General features: G+C 44.2%; 1 protein-coding gene across 15 annotated transcripts in view; it reads left to right on the forward strand.

Moving 5' to 3' along the window:
• The window catches only part of PLEKHG1 (pleckstrin homology and RhoGEF domain containing G1), a 211379-nt gene that overhangs the window by 146331 nt on the left and 43817 nt on the right, over positions 1 to 21231 (forward strand). For all 15 annotated transcript variants that reach the window (XM_084777823.1, XM_084777818.1, XM_084777811.1 and 12 more), the window contains one exon: positions 9292 to 9392. In XM_084777823.1, coding sequence (XP_084633949.1) covers positions 9292 to 9392 — 101 coding nt within the window. The remainder of the gene's footprint in view (positions 1 to 9291; positions 9393 to 21231) is intronic.

Here is a 21231-nt window from a genome sequence, read left to right on the forward strand (position 1 = left end):
GCCAATGGACAGGACATTCTCCACAGTTGAGTGGAGAGTGGGGACTGACTTTCACACAAACTCTGGTGGTCCATATTTGACCACGTCCCTTGGATGGGGAGGCCTGGTGGCACTCAGAGGAAGGATAGCAGGTTACCAAGAAGAGACTTGATACCCTATGAGCATATACAGGAGGAGGAGGTCCCCCTCAGTCACAGTCATAGGCAAGGGGCGTAAGGGGAAAATGGGAGGGAGGGAGGAAACAAGGGATGGACTAACAATTGAGATTTAATATGAATAAATTAATAAAATATATTTTTTAAAAAACAAAACAAAACAAAAGGAGACCAGGTTCTATCACGTATGCTGGGAATATCCTGGTTCACTAGGAAGCTGGCTCCTAGCAGGAGTGACTCCACTCTGGTCTGCTCTGCTCTGCAGGTGACTAGGGCCGGAAGCATGTCCCGAACAACAGCGAACTACAGATTTGTTCTGATACCTGTCTGGCAGTGCCCATGGGGAGCAGGGTCCCATGCCTTTTTCTAAAGGATTCTGCTAGACACTCTAGTGAAGGTCCTTTTAAAAATGTTATGTTAAACTCTGTCCAAAGGCATATAGACTGTCTCAGATACGCGTTCCTATTTTGTGTTGTTTTCTTCTGTTTTTCCAATCATCAGTCGCTAGAAACATGATTAAAGGGGTAGTAGTTCGTGGATAAGGGCGATCGTTGGCTCCTGAACAGCACTTCTCCACGGTGCTGGGCATCCACCCTCATTTTAACAAGAGCTTCTACACATGAGAATGTGGTCAATGTGCTTTAAAAACTCTTTAGGTACATTTTAGGGGCTGCGGTGCATGATCATATGTGTGCATATGGTAAGGCGAGAGTACATACATGTGTTTGCACATGTGTATAGAGGCCAGAGATCAGCATCCATGTCTCCTCCTATTACTCTTCACCTTGTTTTCTGAGTCAGGGGTCTCTAACTGAACCTAGGGTTCATGGGTTCCACTAGGCTGGATGGCCAATGAGCTCTAGTGATGTCTGCGATGGTCGCAAGAGGTGTATGGAAAGACTGGCACCCTGAGCATTAGAAAGTTTAACACATTAGAGTCAGTGGCATATTGTATCTGTTTTGTGCGCTACTGGCGAGGCCAGGGCAAGAGGATCGCAAGCCTGGGAAATTAGCAGAACTCAATAACTACCCAAAGAAATGAAAAGTTGCATCAACGTTATGAACCTCTGCTCTGTGACTCTGTTCCTCTTAAAGGCTTTAGGAGAAAACCAATCCAAGCATTCCTAGCTGTGGCACATGTCTTTCTACTCAGCAGGTCTGTTTTTAACAAAATCCATGCTCTCCCCCGCCCCCTCCTTCCCCAAGCTTTTCTTTCTGGGGAGAGCTGCCGGGCCCACTACCTCCCCACCTCCCCACTCCCACAGGTTTAATGTCTTGTGCCCTCCCTGTGAGGGGACCGTAGCAACCTTGTGCAGGAGGAGAAAGAGACAGTAGAGCCCTGAGCAAGCACAAGTGTCATTTGTCACAGCCTGACTAGACAGCCGTTCCTTGCATTTCTCGCTGGTCTCACGTATTGAAAATGTTATAGAAAGTAAATGAGGCTGAAACTTCCGGGTTTATTACTCTTTTATCAAAACATCTCCAGTCCTTAACAGATGCCCACATAATTGTCAATAGGACCAGCCTCTGTACGATACACTAGGAAACCTGAAATGAGACCTGACCTCGTGTCACCTAGAGAAGCTGCCTCTAACTCTAATGTTGGGTGTGAACTACCCTCCCAAACTCCCTCCCTCTTTCCCCTTTCTACGCATTCCATTGCCCCATTTTTGTCTCTCATCTTTCCTACTGTTTTTCTTTCTATCCCCTTCTTTCTCTTCTGTTTCTTTTTCTTCTTCTCTTCCCTTTCTTTCTTTTTTCTTTTCCCTTTCCTTACAGAAAGATCTTTGTAGGGCCCCTTACCCACAGTGCTTTCCGCTCTGTTCTCCATGGATGTGCAAACTTGGTGCCACAGACCCAAGGCAGCACTGTCTCTATCGTGTCAGGTTTTGGTTTGGGCCTGATGGGGCAGCTGAGAACCTACAGGCCTTCAGCTCCCTTTGACAGTGTCTTCCTCCCACATAAGCATTGGATAGGGAAAGCGATGGACAGATACTGGCTTGCATATTAGACGTCTCCAACTTTATCTGCTAACCACAGCAGGAATTCTCACTATAAGATTGTTTGTTGGCTTATATGGAGGGGAAAAAAAGATTAAAAGTGTATATACTTTGAAAATGGACTTTCCAATACTCTCAAGGCTCTTTGTAAGTAATGCTTATCACACTCAGATTGTTGTACTGTGACTTACATTTTAAGTGTTTTTCTCCTTTTGAGTGTGTGTGTGTGTGTGTGTGTGTGTGTGTGTGTGTGTGTGTAGAACATACAGGGACAGGTATAGTATTATCATTATCGTTTCTGAACATTTTCCTCCCCCTACACACAGGACCTAAAGCATAGCGTGCACCCCTAGCCTAGCCTTCACTATATGCATTATAATAAAGTTATTGAGGGGAATTTTACAGTTCCAAGCTTCTTTTCCTCTCTGCTCTCTCCAGTGTTAATAGCCGGTCCATGGATGCAAAGGTGACAGATGATGGTTGGACAGATCAGTCTCTCCACCCACCCTCCCGCTCCCGCAGCCCCTTCTGATGTAGCCAAGCACCTCAGCTAGTCCACTAACACAAATCAGTCAATAGCTCCTTCTAGTGCTGGATGGAGTTAGACATCCATTCCTGCCCAACCTCCCTAAGATCTGTCTCAGGGAGAGGTAAAAGGCATCCAGGCAGGCTCTGTGCTTTAAGACCCTCCTTCCTTCTCACCTCCCCTTGTTGTAGAGGAATGCCAATTCAGAACATGGCTGTTTTGGCAAGAGAGCACATCCAAAGACCTTCTAGGTCTATGTGATCCAGCTGGAATACAAACATGCCTTTAACCCAGGAGACACAGGCAAAGAGATCTGAGGTGAAGGCCAATCTGGTATAGAACAAGTATCAGGTAAAGAAAAGCTTAGGTCCAGGCGTGGTGATGCATGCCTTTAATCCCAAACAAAGGTGGTTAGTTTGTAGAAGGAAGCTCCCATGTTTGAAAGTGATGTCTAGTTGAGTGGCATAAGAAGGTGACGAATCAGAGAAGATTTGACAGAATAGGATACACCCAACTCTCACGAGAAGTAAGAGGGAAGGGAAGCTACTAAAGAGGCAGCTTTTCAGAGAGAGAAGGCAGTTTTACCAGGACAATAAGAGAGAGATGGGTTGCAGAGAGAGAACTCAGGTGAAGACAGAACAAGCCAGAAAATGAGAAGAAGCCAGAAGATTAGAACAGATTGCTGAGTTAGTTTGAGGCCGAGCTGAGAAATTCCAGGTCGAGAGAGAAGCCAGATTAAATAAGTCAGCTGGGAGAAAAGTTTGAGCCAGAACAGCTTAGTTGAACTGAAACACACACACACACACACACACACACACACACACACACACACACACACACACGAAAACAAAAACAAAAACAAAACAAGAAAGGGTGAGTTTATTAAGTAGTGTCAGAGGCTGAAAACATTCTAGGCCTAGGTTAGAGTATACAGAGGCTAGAAGCTTCCAGGACTAGGCCTAGGTTAGCAGAAGGAGGCAGTAAGCCTCCCAGACAACAATTGAGCCAGGAAAATAAAATTACTTTTACACCTTGGGGCCTGATCTTCATCAAGATGGACACTGCATCCCTCAGGACTCAAAATCTTACATCTCCAACACTCTTTACGAAGCCTCCATTAGCAGGAGCTGTAAGATGCTCCTCCTAGGGCAGAGGACTCCTGAGTGGCTCTTTCCTGCTAGTGTAGGCTGCTGTCTATTGAAGTTGACGTGTGCTGGCCCTGAGATCCTCTAAAGGCACCGTCTCATGAGCAGCCACTTGCTGTGGTCTCTGACCCTGAAACACAGAGTGAGCGTTAGCTCCAGCTTTCTGTCGATGGTCCCTAAGAGGGACCCCCAAATCTTCACAGATGGGCCAGAGCTCTTCTGGCCAACTACTCACCGGGAACTCCTGTCCTGGTGATTCCTCGGAGAGGTCTTTCCAGTCATCACAACCTTAAGAGGTCAAAGACTGGTGTGCTCTCTCCACCACAGACCAAATGCTACCTTCTGTTCCCATTCCCTCAGAGAGTGAAGGTGGTGACCAAGTGGGGATTCAGCCAGAGGCCTGTGGCTCTAAGGCAGTCTTATCAGGCATAGCCATCATGGGACATGCTATGCAGAAGACAGTGCCTACAGAATAGAAGCCCTATTCAGAGCTTGGCTCCTGATTAAAAACGGTGTACAAGCCCGAGCCATGCAAAGCCCTACGTCTACATGTGGTAGGTCAAAGATAGGCCTTGTCTCCTCCAACCACAAACCCTCAGAGATGTCAGAGAATATTTTGCCTTGGTGTGGAGAAGTCCCCAGCCTGTCAGAAAGGCCTATAACTACCCTACTGTGACCTCTGCAGGCCCAGCACCTGAGAAAAAGTGAAAGGGAAGATAGAAAACAGCAGATGCCTAGGACCATAGCCCAGCTGCCCTCTTGCAATTATCCAACAAAAGAACAAAAAAAAAAAGAGAGTCATGTGTACCCCAACGCGTGTTCCTATCTGCCTGGATATTGTGTCCCTCTCTCTTTCCTCAAGGACTCGGCGCCCCCGCCCCCGACTTCTCTGTGAAGCCTTTTGTTCCGTTATTGAAGTTTTTAGGGTAGGCCTCAGCCTGACAGCCCTGACAAGCTAGGTTCCATTACCTGTCCCAGCATGGCAATTAAAGAGACAAGTCACAGAGAAAAGCTGAGAAACTAATCCTTATTCAATAAGGGGGCACGAAGAAGAACAAATAAAGGAGTTCAATGGCTCCAGTCCACCGTGGAGCATGAGGGGCACTGTGTATGCATAAGGAAACAGGTACTGCTCTAGGTATGTCTCTGCCTATCACTGACTCAGCCTTTGGATAATCACCTTTGGGAGGCAGGTTCCACCTCTGGCTGCCGTCAAGACTTCAGCCTTTCTTTTCCCCTCACTGTGGAATTTCAGCAAAACTTGGGTCTTTGGAGTCCATCGTTTTTTTTCAGTAGTCTGGTAGCACAAGTGTCTCTCTCTAAAAAAGATCTTCTTTCTTGCCAAGGGTTCCAACCCCTTCCTGCACTTGACCCCTTCTGCCTTTGCCTATGATCCCTTCTGTACTGAGTATGTGGGTCCTTCTCTAGTGGACATGTATGGGTCATTTAGCCAGAGCGATACAGGACCTGTCTGCCGACACTGCCTCTTCAGCTAGCCAGGGAGGCAGATCCTTCGAGGAAGGGATCCCATGTCATCAGTCTGTAAACTCCTAGCTTGTAAACTAGAGCTCAGCACCCACTCTTATCGTCCTCAGAAAAAGCAGGAGGAAGGACTGGCCGGGTGGAAACATGTGTGCTTTTGCACTGTAAATCAATATACAATATAGGCCATTCCATTTCTGTGGCATCCCAACACAGTACCAGGTGGTGGTGGCACACGACGGCTCCTGGGAAATGGAGAAGATGCTTTCTCTAAAATAAAGAGCATCACCACCAACGAGAACCAGGAAAACTTTATTAGCTCCATCAAAAGAGTAGGGTGCAAAGGGCTTACAGTAAACGCTGCACCCGAAACCACCACAGAGATGCACCAAAGTATGAGCAAGAGGATTGGGAAAGAAGGTGTCCTTTGTGCAACAGATTATCTCCAAGCTAAAGGGAGTGCAGGAGCAAAGGATCTAAAACACTGGGAGTCACCATAGCTATCTTTCATGTGAATAACGATCTTTTCCGCATTTTGGTTTCTCTCCAGTAATGTGCTAAGCAGGCTATAACATTTTAAACGTGATCTCACACAGAAGAGACCGGATGAAGGAGCCATTGACTAAATGTCATCAAGCACGCTGTAGAAATCGTCCCAGGGATCTCGATAGAACTAGAGCATTCGTTTGTGTGTCTTTGCAGCATGATTTTCTAGACTAGGATTTCTGTAGCTGCCATTTGAGTGTGTGTGTGTCTGTGTGTGTGTGTGTGTGCGCGCGCGCGCGCATGTGTGTGCATGTGCGTGTGCATGCGCATGCACATGCACGCACATGCACATGAGAGAGCGCCACCACATTATAGCTTGTCACCCAGGGAATTCCTTCTAAGCCTGGAGTTCTTTGCGGTGTAGGCATCTTCTATGGGTGGGTTGTGAGCCGTATAATAGCCATAGGTGCTGACTTAAAGCCAGTGAAGTTAATAAGCGGTGTGACTGGCTCTCGGAGTCCACTGGTGGCCTCACTCTGTCATTTGAGCACACACTGAACTGTTATTAGGCCGAGTTCCCAGCCTCTCATTTTGGCTTCGGATGATGACAGCTGCCAAGGCAGCACACGCTACAGTAGCTTCCAGTAACTGGTTCAGGGTTAACGTCCCCTACTTAAAAGACTTAATTATGGTCAGCTCGGGGAACAAGTTGTGGCCATACGACTTTGATCTGTTATCTAGAGTGACCTACAAAAAAAAAATTGGACTCCTAATGGCCTCTTTTCTCAAAATGTCAGAGAGGCAAGCAGCTTTTAAAATGTAGGGTCTCTGCCATGAACTCTTGGAGTTTCAAAGCACTTTCCATCCAAGATTTGTTGAAAAGGGGGTCACAGGCTTTATCTCTAACCCCAGATGAAATTCTTCATGGCCTTTTAAACTGGATTTTTCATTCATTTCCTGCTGCAGCCAGTCACGTGACTGTAACATCCAGTCACCGTCCCAGTTGTACCTCCCAGCCTGATGTGTTGGTATGGGCCAAGGTCTCTCATTCAAATTCTTGAATTTTACATACAAAGTGTCCCTTTAAAATGGGCCTAACTAGCTGGGTGATGGCGGCGCACGCCTTTAATCCCAGCACTTGGGAGGCAGAGGCTGGTGGATCACTGTGAGTTCAAGGCCAACCTGGTCTACAAAGTGAGTCCAGGACAGTCAAGGCTACACAGAGAAACCCTATCTCGAAAAACCAAAATAAATAAATAAATAAACCTAATTAGTTAGGCTCAGTGGTTAAGACCACTTGCTGCTTATCCAGAGGAACCAGGTTCAGTTCCTAGCACCTATTTTGGGAAGCTCACAACTGCCTGTAACTCCAGCTCTAGAGAATCAGACACATCTGGCTTCCTTGGATACCTACACTTGTATGGAGTACACACACACACACACACACACACACACACACACACACGTATAAAAATAAGCATAAAGATCTTTAAGCGTCTAATGACATACTAAGCTACTATCAAATATAAATATTTGATGAAGTTGAATATTAGACCATTTTTATGTACCACATGTAACTTAGCAGAAATATTAATTGTTTGGTTTGGCATCTGTTTGAGGAGTGCACACCCTGGCGTGTGTGCGGAGGTCAGAGAACCACTGGTGAGAGTTGGTTCTCTCTCTTTCCAGCACGTGGGCCCTTGGGAGGGAGCTCAGGTCATCAGGCTTGACCACAGGGGCCTTGACCCACTGACCCATGCCGCCAGCTCTCAGCGAGTGCTCTTGGATAAAAGTGCAGGTTGTACATGTTGATCTAAACGTACTAGAGCTTCAGGTCGGCCATGCTTAGCTGCTCTCGGCTGGACAGGAACTCCTCTGCACGTACACAATGTCGTTATCATCGTCCCACTCGTGATGATGGTAAAAGCTTTGCTTGGGGGGTGGGGGGGGGTCGATGGAACCTTGCGAGCCTGCTTTCTTATGAGATGTTCTAGGAAGGGAGGGAGGGAAAAGAAAAGCTGTTACCAATAAAGCTTGCTTAAAAGGATGATAGAGGTCACGTGTGGCAATACTTTTAGGAGGAAAGGACCAGAATGAAGGCATTTTTTTTTTGTGTGTGTGTGTAGACAGTGACCCATGTGTGCTACTTCACACAGCTAACAACAAAGCCCATGTTTTATTATGGAAGGAACAAACAGTGAGGATGGATGTGGATTAGGGGAAGGCATAGGGAGGGAACTAGCCTCTGAGGCATGTGAAGCCCCGGCTTCCCTCACTGAGCTCTTCTGCACACCATCTCCCGTGTTGCTGGAAAGTGGGACACAGCGGAGAGCTGGGCTCTGTGGTCCCTATTACTGTGCACCCTCAAACGCTGCAGCATACCTGCCCCTGCCCCTGCCCCTGCCCCTCCCCCACTTGGGAGGAGGCAGAGCTACAATGTACAGCCTTGGGGAGGGACCGGATTTATTTATTTATTTTCATTTTACGTTATTTCAGCTGCTTTCACTTTTTCCTGTACTCTGTCCTTGCTTCCTACTGAGTCCGCTCTTCAGCTTTGCTGGGAGACTGAGTAGTGAACTCCTAAGCACAGGAAGAGCAGAAAGCAGTCTCTCCTCTCTCAGCAATTCAAACAGCTCCTGGGTTGCATCGGTTTAACCCTCTGTGGCTCTGGCTGATGTGGGATGTATTTGAGATCAATTTAAATGCTCGGCATGTAAAATAATTTCCATTCCCCAGCTCATTAATATAACAACACTTAACAAAAGTGAGTGATGTGGCTATTTTTAAAACCTTTCCAAATCTGGTTCTCTGTGTAAATATCTGGTGCCTTTATTCCTTAAACGCTTGTCTAAAACAACTCTGCCGCAGGTCGAATTTTTATTTCTGGTTTCTCACCTATATAAATTTCAAAAGTGTATGAGAGTGCATGGGGAGGTCAGAGGTCAGCCTTAAGTGTTGTTCTTCCAGTTCTGTCTGTTTTGGTTCTTGAGACAGCGTCTCTCATTGGCTTGGGACTAGAACATCAGGCTAGGCTGGCCAATGGGCAAGCTCCTGTCCCCACCTCCCCAGTACTGGGATTACAAACCTGTGTCACCATCATGCACTTTTTCGTGTTAGTTCCAGGGCTTGAACTCAGGTTGTTTACACGGCAAGCACTTTTCAACTGAGGAATCTCCCAAGACCCCTGATTTTTTTCTAAATCCCTCAAAGACACAGGAAATGATAGCCTTCCCAAACAACGAAAAGATCACTAACTGTGGGGAGGGGGGAGGGGAATCTTTTAATGTAGGCCACACTCTTTCTCCTTGCTACAACTACCTGCTCTTTAATAGGTACGTGTTGTACTCATTAATGAGAGCACACCTGCCTATACTCCGTGGTAGAGGTAATAAATGCACTAGTATCGTAGTTATTTGAAATCGATGCCAGTGATTCATCTTGCATATTAATAACGTCCTGGAAAATGTCCTAAGGCAACCTTCTCGTTGATTTCACAGGATTACCTCGCGTGCATCCAGGACCAAACAGTACTCCCTCTGGGGACCGAAGACAGGGCTGCTCTCTTCGGAAACATACAGGATATCTACCACTTTAATAGGTAAGTCGATGCTCCAAAGGTTGTTCTCGCAGAAGAGCACTATAAAATCCTCTCAGGTCAGCACACCTAGGAAATCTTTGCCCATAATCCTTGGTTCAGCTTCATAAACATTGCCCCTCTCTCCTTTCCTGGCTTTGAGACGAGCCTCATCTCCCTGGCTCGGTCCCTGGCATGGACCTCTTTTATCCACAATGGAATGCAAGCAGGACATCCAGCCATCTCACTAGCTTGGTCTCCAGAATCTACCTCCATGCAGGACTTTCAACATGCTTTCTTCTGCCTAGAGGGTAATCTGAACACAAGAGATAGTCAGTAAAGCCTTTACGTTATGACAATATCTCCATTTCGCTAACAATCAAGCATTTCAAATTATTACAATATTCTTGCATTTATTTGTGGTGTGTGTGTGTGTGTGTGTGTGTGTGTGTGTGTGTGTGTCTGTGTGTGTCTGTGTCTGTGTCTGTGTGTCACAGTGAGAGAAAACCTGAAGGAATTATTTCCTTCCAGAGAAGGAACTTGGGTTGCCAGGCTTTGGCAGCAGGCACATTTACCTGCTACGCGTCTTGCCACCCCCAGTTCAAGTAACTTAATTCACATATGCATTAAGTAGGTCCTAGACAGTGAGCGGTAGCAGTGGGCTAGAAAGTTACACTTGTAACAAAGACTGGATGCTGCAGGACGTGGAAACAGATATATAAGCTATTGTCATCGTCTGTGGCACAGCTTGGAAGACACGGAGGCGGTCTAAGCACGCAGGCGGTGGTGTTCATCATTCCTTCTGGACCATGTGGGAGGTGTTCACCAGGAAATGCCCCCTCCTGTGGTTGCAGTGGAGCTCTTAGCTGACGTACCCCGAGGGCCAGCTCAAGATGCACCAAGCAGTAAAACACTACTCCCATTGGAGGTGGCCATTTGACACAGTGACCTGCCATTAAAAAACTTTACATCACCCTCTCATTCTGACTTAACGAGATACTACAAGTGACATCCTACCCCTCTTTGCCTATTGGGCCACTAAAGATGAGCTTCTCAGAGATCCTTTGCCCCCATGGGTCCTTGATATATAGCACCAGCCTGGCTTGTAGGAGGCAGGGTCCTCCAGGTCTGACAGCCTAGCTCATAGGAAAGTCCAAGGCCACATCAGGGTTTTACTCATTTGACCTTGCAAACTCTGAGAACCATTCTGCATCTTCTGAGCCCAGGCTTCTCCTGGGCTCCCCACTGAAGCACCTGAAAAGCTCTCCTTTAAAAACATAATGAGGGTATAGAGTTGGTAATTGCTTGCCGAGGATACTCGAAGCCCTGTGTTCCATCCTCAGCACCAAATAAAACAACAGGTGATAGGTTCACCTGTGGAGGCAGGAGGCTCAGAAGTGGAAGGGCGAACATCAGCCACAACATGAGATCAAGGTCAGCCCAGGCTATATGACACCATCTCTCAAAACAAACTACCAAGCAATAGCTGGTTCTAAATGGGATCATACCCCTCTTTTAGAGGCTGAGGGATTTATAAAAGGAGGACAGAAAGGTTGTGAGACCAAGAGGTGGTGGATGACTCCAGAGAAACACACAACGGGGCTAATGCACACATGAATTCACAGAGACTGTGGCAACATGCACAAGACCTTCACAGACTCAAGCCAGACAAAATCCCAGCACGTAAGGGAAGTGGCCATGAAGCCCCTCACCAAGAAACTGTTTGTAATTGATATTTGCTGGAAGAGGGGAAAAAAAAAATCAGTTTTCTTCAATGGAGTGACACTGGGTATAACAACCAGACTCCAAGGTGGACCTGGTGCTTACATAACATGAACTTGGTTGGGTAGGGAGGTGACACAGAGTCAGAGAGGAGCTGTGGGAGAGAGAGAAAAATCTGATCAAAATATACTATATGAAATTCTCAGAAAGTACGTAAAAACATTATTTTTTTTAAAAGCAAGATCTGAACCCTACCTCCTCCATAAATTGACTCGTTGGTCTGGGAGGGGGCCATAGCCTCAAAATGGTTCAGAAGGCCCTCAAGTGTTTCCAATGTGGAGCTGCAGCAGAGGAACACTATCTAGATATATCAGCCCAGGAAGAAGATGCCGAGAAAGACATGAAAAGCTGCAGAAGCCACATCCTCCTTGGTGATGTGTTGGTCTTAATGCACGCCCCTATTTAGCAATTCTATGAGTCCCTGGACAGCATCACTTCCCAGAGTCCACTAATGACACTGTGACCCAGAAAGACGCTGGGTGCTGCGAGGCCCTTGACCTAGCTCTTCTGTGGTTTGGCCCCAAATTGATGAAGAGAAAGAAGTCCTGGTAGAGCGTTCCCCGTGTCAGAGGCCAGGCAGCTCTAGAAACATCTTCCTTTCATACAGGTCACTGGGGCTCACTCAGCCATGTGCCCTCCTGCACAGCAGAACCCTGCTCTCCAAGCCCTTTATGAACACCAGGAAGCTATGGCTGACCTCAGGAGGGATGTTTCACTCCTTGGAATTGTAAATGTTCACTTGTCTCCTAGTCTAAAGAAAGAGAAAGGTGAGTTAGCAAGAAGGGACTTGGCAGAGAGGCCCCACTCTACAAAAGCTGATGCCTGGATTCCTGAATCTATAGTCCATCCTTTCCTGTTGGATGTCCGTTGACCCTGAAATCCATTGCTGTCCAAATTATACCTGGGCCAGAATAAAGGAATGGCCTGCTGATGGTGTACATATAAGGCGTGGGTGAGGTCCTAGCGGTCGTGTTGATGCCAGTGGCTTCCGTGATCGTGCACAGATTTATGTATTCACTGTTCACGCAGTGCAAGGTGGGGAGAAGGCAGTAAGACCCAGCAAATTTCCTATGTGAGGAATCAGCCTTTCAGACCAGGAGGTCCTCTGCTCAAGGCTATAGCCATAGTCACGGGCCACTTCTGTTCATTTCTAACATCTTCCTCGGTTTTGAAAAATATCTGTTGTTTTAACTTCACTGTTGAGTTGCCATGGCTTTGTGGGTTAGTTGTTTGCTGGCTTGTTTATTTGTTTGGGACAGGGCCTCACTAGGTTATAGCAGGCTGACCCTGAACTCACTATGTAGCCCAGGCTGTCCTCAGATTCACAGCCTTCATGTAGCAGCCTCCATAGTGCTGGAGTTACAGGGCTTTCAATCCCATGCCCAGCTACATATAGTAGAATCATCTCTTTTGCCCCCATTTGTTTTTTTACTTCCATTTTCTTACACGGAAAATCTAAATTTACAGTTTAAATAGCCCTGTGGCTGCTACAGTTTGTTAAGTAAGAACGTTAATGTGACCTTTTATGTCACCACTCATGAATCTTTAATGATGTTCCAATTGATTTTCAAGATGTAACTGTCCGGCAAATGATGATGGAACTTTAAATAATAGGCTCTAAAGTTCTCTTGTTAAATTTAGTTCTAGATTTTTCAACAGAGAGTTATAATATTGTGTCCAACTAGGTAAGACTTTAAAATTAAAGGGGGGGGTGTGCTATATTAGCCTGAAAAAATCCAGATGAAAGGGTTTGTTTTTCCAAGACATATGGATTGAGTATCCCTAAATAGAAAATCCAAAATGCTCCAAATTGATTTCTACTGGCACCAGTGGAAAATTCCACATCTGATGTCATGAAATATGTCATAATCATCACACAGACCCACTGAAAACTGTGCAAAATTACATTCAAACTATGTATATCAGCTGCAGATGAAGCAACAGAACTCTGTGTTTCAACCTGGGTCCCATTTCCAAGATACGGCACTGTGTCTGTGCAGATATCCCAAAATCCAAAAACACATCTGATGCCAAACACATGGGTTATAGAACAATGACATGCATTTCTAAAACAGAGAAAAGTATAGAGTAATAGAATAAACCCCAGCTTTTTTGTACCATACTTAATTTTACATGTTTTTTTTTAAAAATTTTAATGTATTAAAAATCTCACTGAAAGCCTCTTGTTTGCCCTTCTCCAGTGTCATTTTTCACTGTGCAAGTTGGTGCACTCTCATGCTGGTAGACCAGTTCTCTAGCATGACAAGGGGAGAGAAAGCTGGAATTGAAATTGCCTGGCTCTGTGGCATAAACGTTCCTATCATGTACCATTGTCTAATATGTTACAAATCAGAGAAATAAGTGTCTTAGATGGCAAGATTCTTCACTGAAGGGAGAATGAGAAAGATGCAGAATCAGGTAAGGTAGATGATCATACATCACTGCAACTTACAATTCAACATGGTGCTTCATTCCCAATCTGGGTTTGTTTGCTCGCCTGTTTCGTTTTATTGTGATGATGGCGTCCATGTTTCTGGGGATGAAGCTCACGCACACTGCACATATATGTGCTACACCACCAAGCCTTGGGGTAGTTTTACCATCATTACATATATGTTTATTTTCCTTGGTTCAGGCATTGCATACAGTGCTATCAAACTCTTACAGATTTTTTTTTTTTCACTCAACATCATTTTTGCGCTCTAGTGCTCTAGTTGTGTGACTGCCGTGTAACATTTCCCAGAGTGGCTCTACATTTTGCATTGGGCCAGTTGCAATAAGAATGTTTTTTTTATTTTTCTTTGCTGGCCACTTATATTTCTTCTGTGATTTGTCTGGCCATATCCATTGGCCAGACTCATGATTCTTCTCATTGCATTATAAGAGTTATTGATAAATTCTATGGACCATGTAATGAGACATGCCTTTTAACTTTAATGTGGCTTCTAAGAAGCAAACTGTTCAAGACAAAATACCCTTTTGAGGGTAGGACACTTTGGGCTTAAGTTTAAAAATTATCTACCATTCTTGGGTGATAAGGTTTTGTTTTTGTTTTTTTTCAAAGACGCCTAAAGTTTGCTTTTTCACACTTGTTTTTAATCTGCCTGAAACTGGTGGTGGTGCAGTATTTGACAATAGACCTAAGCTCTGATTTCACATGTCTGGCCAACGGTCTCAGCACAACTGATTGAAACACTCAAACTCTCCACGCTAGGTTGCATCTTCTGTCCTTTGTATGCCAAGTTTCCATTGGGGGTATGGCTCTGGTCTGGTCTCTCAGTCCTCTTTAGTGTACTTTTCCAACTGTCCTGGTGCCATGATGCCTTCATTGTTGAGCCCTGTTTGCTTCCTTCAACGCTGATTTCATTGCTCTTGACTTAGCCCTATCAAATGATTTTGGTGTTATTGTTAGTTTTTCAAAAGTCATGCCATCTTTATGTGACCAGATCATCCCATCTATAGCTGTATGTCTCTTTGGCCAATTATTTATTTGCATATTTATTTTTGAGACAGAATTTCATGTAACCCTGGCTGGCCTAGAATTCACTGTATAACCAAGGATGACCTTGAACTCCTGATCTTTCTGCCTTCACCTCCTATATCCTGGGATTCCATATGCACACCTGGTCCCATCTACCTTTTAAAACATCCTGGAAAAATACTTAACAAATTTTCTCCCACAGGGAAACATGTAGCTTTAAAAATTCATCCCTAGAGACGTTAAAATACTAACATTATGTTGACTTTTTTTTTCAATTTTTAAAAAATTAACTATATAGTGTCAATTAGGAATGTTTTTTATTCTTATATAAGTTGTCATATCAAAGGAACTTTCCAGCCTTCCCCATGATGTCTAACAATGGCTTGTACATGCGTCTAGAATTCTGTGCAGTCACTCTGAAAATGACATGAATTGTTTTGTTGACTTTTTTAGTTCTTCTTCCCTTTAGGGCCTTTTCTTCTTTTAAAAAAAAAAGATTTATTTATTTATTATTATGTATACAGTGCTCTGCTTGCATGTACTCCTGCAAGCCAAAAGAGGATGCCATATCCCATTACAGATGGTTGTGAGCCACCATGTGGTTGCTGGGAATTGAACTCAGGACCTTTGGAAGAGCAGGCAGTGCTCTTAACCACTGAGCCATCTCTCCAGCCCCAGGGCCTTTTCTTATCCCACTGCTTTGAATCGACCCTTCTTCCACAATGTCACACCCTTATCTTCATTTTGACATCATCAGAAACATCTCTGGACTTACTTATTAAGTATAATAAAACTTAGAGAAACACCTCTCCATTTTGCTGGAGTTTATCAGAATATTGTGCACATTGAGCACTGTTGAATGCAGAGATGGCTTTAATAAACAGCGAGTTATTTTACTCCTGCGCATATTGACTGAACTGTACTGGTAGTCGTTCTGACTTGAGCCACAAACCTATATCACTACCAGAATGAGCTTCCTGTACCCGTGGTGCTTCCTGTGTTCTTAACTGAGGAGCTATTTTATGCTCATAAAGGATGAGGGCACTTTGCCTTTCATTGCCCTCCCTTTCTCTTTTGATGCGTCACGAGATTTGAATGGTTTAATCCCTCACCATGAAATGCCACTGAGACTTTATCTTGGTCTACTTTGTAGTGGCCACATCTCTTACTGTATAAACCTGAAATTTAAGGCTCTGGTTTGGTATCTGGAATAAATCTCCAAGTGGTCAGAAACTAGGTTAGTTTAAAAAAAAAAAACCACTTGGGCCCTAAGATCCCCCAAGCTTTGAAAGGAGAAAATTGTATTACCCACCAAAGGGAAAATGCCAGTGCTCTTGGAATAGAGAAAACTTGTCCAAACCCTAACATGAATCTCTTTAAGGGTGAAGCCTGAGGAAACGCATGGATTGGATTTTTATATCTAAATTGCTTCTTGACAGATTAAGATCATCAGGCTCAAACCGTTTTCCATCTGCTTCAGTCAGTACACCTGTGTGTTGAGCCATTACTCTGTGAAAAATGCTGGAGCCAGTCTTATGGCTCAGACATGAATGACACCGTTGTAGAGCAGGGCATTAAGTCATGCACTCCAGCAATGAACAGGATGCTCTCAGAAGCTTGGGACCATGCAATTAATTTTGTTTAAGGGTCTAGTGAAATCTTCACAAAATAAGATAAAGATGTCTTAAGTCCAAAAATTAAAAAAAAATAAAATATATATCTTTGGGCTGTGCTTTTTTTTTTTAATAGGTCATTTTAATGCAGTGTAATGATTCATTGGAACACATAACAAGGCAGAGAGAGGTGGGACAGTTGCCTCTTTTGTATATTTTCAGCCCAGCACAGTGACTCTCAGGTTTGTGCAATGGTGGGAATCCTTTTATGCACAGGTTTCTTCCTGTCAACTGGAATGAAAGGCTTACTGTATCTAGCAGTGAGTGCCAGAACACCCAGGGTTACATAGAGAAACCCTACCTCAAAAAAGCAACACAAAACAAACAACAACAAAAGCCTAATGTATCGCTGAGTGTCACGTGCTATTTTCCAGTCCCATATGCACATGCATCTCTGTGGAAGCTAAACATTAAAATGGCTTAGTTAGGTGGTGGGGAAAGGAAGTGTTGCCTTGAGCCTATGCCAGGCGGAAGAGGAGAGGCCAGGTCCTGACCCTTCAGCATAAAGCAGTGTGACCTTGCAGTCATTACACAGTTTCTACCTTTAGGTTCACAGCAGTGGTCAGAGAAAGCATCACATACAGGATGCTCTTTAGGGCAAACAGAGCTACTGCTGTTTGTCCAGAATGACAAGCTCAGAGGCCTGGGCTCAAGAAGGAAATTATATCTTTTTTTTTGGTTTGTGATCCCATTCTAAAGAGAAGAGAGATGTCTGAGCAGAGTGATGTATGCCTGTAAGCCCAGCACTTTGGGAGACAGAGGCAGGTGGACCTCTACGAGTTCGAGGCCAGCCTGGTCTATGAAGCAAGTCCAGGACAGCCAAGGCTGTTATAATTAATAACTCATGGAAAAGAATTTAGATGAGATCCTGAAAGAAAGATGGTTACCATCTGACTTTAACTCTGAAAGAAATCTTGGACACTCCATCTTCTGGAGTGCGTGTCTCATTGCCCACTGCTACACTGAGGCCATTTCTGTAGTCATTGGCCCCTTAGGCTGAAACTCTGGGTGGCCAGTCCTGTTTCTGGTGATTGATCTGCCACACTGAGGCCCCCCGCTATATCCCACAGTCTTTCTTATATTCCTCCCAGTTACCTGTCTTCATGAATCCCCCAATTCTCCAATGCTCACCAACCCCCAGCCACAGCACACACAAGAGCACCCCAAGCTCATTCTGTCTTGAAGTCGGGGCCTCGTTTCTTAAACGATTTCTTCCAAGTCTCTTCATGCCCTCAAACATCAATCACCTCAGAGAATAAACTTTGTGACCCCCTCAAACCCTCCACCAGTTCTGCCCTGCCTCGGTTTCTCTCCTTGATTGACTTCAGCTTACAGGCTACCATGTGGTATTGACTGCTTTGCTAACATTGATCAGCTATGACCAGAACGTGCTCATAGGCACGTACATGAATCGCCTTTGTCTTTTTTACCTCAGTGCTTCTCCTCACCCCTGACAGGGAAGTCTCCCAGTCATTGTTGAGCAGCAAGCACATGGTTTTGTTTGGATAGTGGCAGCATGAAGGAAGATGAGATAAAGAACGCCCACCATTTCATTTACATTGTGTTTATGTTATCTGTGTAAAAGGCTATAAAAGTTAAGTTGCCAGGTGGCACCGAGTAGATCTCCCAGGTGTGCCTTTGAGAACTCCAGGGCATGCAGTCTCATACTTAGCTTCCTTAAGTTTGCTAAAGAAACGCCTTCTTCAGTAGGCATGCTTCTAATGGAGTACAGAGGTGAGGTTCAGGAACCTTCCACAGCTTTGCCATTGATTATAATCTGTGTAGTCTAAGATAAGCAGCTTTCTCTTTATGAGCCCTTATCTCCTCACTGTAAGGCTAGGTAGGTTGGGACTATCTGGGACCTATGTTCCCTTCCAGCGCTGTGGTTCCTGAGCAGTGAATGGTTTCATTCGTTTATAGGTGAGGGACGTATAGAGCCAAGGTGGACCCCAAGACCCTTCCTCCTCCCAGCAAGTTCACTCTGGAGATATAAAATTAATGCTCAGGGGGGGTGCTCAGGGCACAGAATTTAGAATTTAGTTACACATATTTCAAGTAAGCTCAGAGATAGTGTTCTGGAACCCTCCCAAAATCCTTATCTCCCCAGAGAGAAGATTGATATTGATAGCCCCAGACAGAAACCGTAGAAAAACAGCAATGTTTACTTCAATAAATGAGAGCCCCAACCCCAAACGCCTTGTCGTCCCCTGCTTCTTTGTCTCCTGGCGTTTCTCTCTGTGTTTCAACTGCTTCTCACTTATTACTGTATCCATCTTGCTACAAATAGCAATACAAATATCTGAGTGATACTTGCCAAAGTAAAATTAATCTTGCAAAGGAGGTGTTTTAATGAGAATATTGGGGAAATGTTTGTGATTAGGATGATGCAGTGGGTTTGAAAAGTGACAGGATGGCCCATTCGGTGTGGGGTTTGACTTCAGCAGACTTGTAAAGATCCACACCACTTACTGAGTTTCAGGAGACTATCGAAGTCTAATCACCCTTGTCTGAGAAGCCATTAAAATGCTTCCCCCAGCTCCTAATGACATGTTTTTGTGGCTACTTTGTTTTCAGTAGATTTTAGCCCAAGTAATAGATTACATAGAGCAAGTTGAATTCAGCAGCAGGTAAGAGAATCCAGCTGGAGTTAGATGAGAAATATACAAACATGTAAAACATGCTCCTCTGTTTTTTTTAAGTTACAAAGAAATATTTATATTAATATAATTATCTTCTGTATCTGTTGATTAATACTCTGTACTTGGCATTATTATTAACTTCTAGTTTATATATGTAAATCTAGATGCAAATGTTATATATAGATTCCATTTTAAGAGCATTTCAGGGTATAAATACATCAGGTCACTTAAAATGTTTGAGTACCACTACCTGAGAGTGAAGGTCACTATGTGATAAACTCCATCTATGTACAGAGATTATGATCAGCATTATGGGGTCTCATTTGAAACCATCCTAGAGTCACTATGGCTATGACAAAACACCATAACTAAAAGCAACTTGAGGAGGAAAGGGGTTTTGTTTCTGTTTTTGTTTTTGTCTTTGGCTTACATATCCTGAAACACTGTCTACTAAGGAAGCCAAGGCAGAAACCAAATCAAGTGGGAACCTGGAGGCAGAAGGCAACGCTGAGGCCTTGGAGAGGTGCTCTTACTGGCTTGCTTATTGTTCACAATTGGCTGGGCCCTCCCCCATCAATCAATAATTAAGAAAGCAACAAGGTTGCCTACAACCCACTCTTGCAAAGGCCTTTTCTCAGTTAAGGTTCCCTTTCCTCAGATGGCATTAGCTTTTGTCAAGATGACATAAAACTATCCAGGATAGTTATCCAGGAGTAAAGATTCCCAGGGTGGTTGTTGTTTTTTTGTTTTTGTTTTTGTTTTTTTTTTTTAAGGAGAACTATTGAATGGATGACAGAAGCCACAATCATTAAACAGAGGAACAAGAGCTTAGCATAGACAAAGAACAGCCAGGAAGGTCACCATCTTCATCAACACCATCATCACCATCACCCTCATAGCCTTGTAGAGCATCATAGACTATTTTGCCCTTGTGAAATGAAAGCAGAAGCATAAAGCAACATCCAAATAGCGTGTTCAGACAAAAACATCCAAATAGCATGAAGAGTGTGGTAATAGCCATAAGCAGAGTGTCAACAGATGGGAAATGAAGTTAAGATCTAGAAACAGACAACAGGGGGCTGGAGAGATGGCTCAGAGGTTAAGCGCACTGATTGTTCTTCCAAAGGTCCTGAGTTCAATTCCCAGCAACCACATGGAGGCTCACAACCATATATAATGAATCTGGTGCCCTCTTCTGGCATGCAGGCACAACACTGTATATGTAATAAATAAATAAATAAAATTTAAAAAAAAAAAAAGAATGTAGAAAGAGACAACAAGCACGCTATGTGGAAAAGAAGATGGGAAAGTGAGAGAAACTAGAAGGTCAGACGAGAAGACCCACAAATGTGGCTAACAGGACCTCTGCCAGCCCCCAGCAAAGGGACAGACGCAGCAAACACATAATTCCAAAACAGTAGGCTTTGAGGCTCACAGTTCCAGAATCCTTTGTATTGCTGCAGGTGGTTAAGACCCATAAGCATATTTGCTTGGTTTTTTGTTGTTGTTGTTGTTGCTGGTGGTGATTATTGTTTGTTTGGTTGGTTTTTTTTATGTTTTGTTTATCGCCTTAGAAAGTACAGCTCAGAAATAATTAAACTATCAATGTATATTATAATAATAATAATAAACTTACACATTTTGGCAAATGGTTTTATGGCTTTGTGCTTTATGTTTGGGAACCATTTTACATATATATATATATATATATAATCTTTCCTTACTGTTTAACTTCATAGCAAACATCAGCATCCCTGTGTCGGCTCCTACTTTCTGTGAGGCAAGCCAAGGCACACAGTCTCTGGCAGAGCTCACTGTAATTTGAAGAGAAAGTGGAACAGAAAGCAGTATTTTTGCAGATTAATGTCCTATGGGTGTCCTGATGAGGGGACTTTAGATGCTATATCTCAAGATCATATCCAAATTGCTTGCATACATGATCAAAGACCACATCCAAAGCTGACTAGCACAGAGCCTCAGAGTTACATTAGCAAAGACACAAATTCTAAAAACTTACAGGGAAAATAAAAATCACATGGAGAACCAGTTGGGGAGAAAAGTGGTATCAAACTCTCAGTAGCATTTGTTGGGCTCGGTGACCATTCAGAGAAAATTACTACAAATAAGAATCCTGTGTCCCCGGCTGGGCGTGGTGGCGCACGCCTTTATCCCAGCACTCAGGAGGCAGAGGCAGGTAGATCTCTGAGTTTGAGGCCATTCTGGTCTACAGAGTGAGTTCCAGAACATCCAGGGATAGTACACAGAGAAACCTTGTCTCAAAAAAGGAA

The sequence above is a fragment of the Acomys minous genome (genome assembly GCF_964271855.1).
Source record: "Acomys minous genome assembly, chromosome: 3".
In the NCBI taxonomy this organism is placed as follows: Eukaryota; Metazoa; Chordata; class Mammalia; order Rodentia; family Muridae; genus Acomys; species Acomys minous.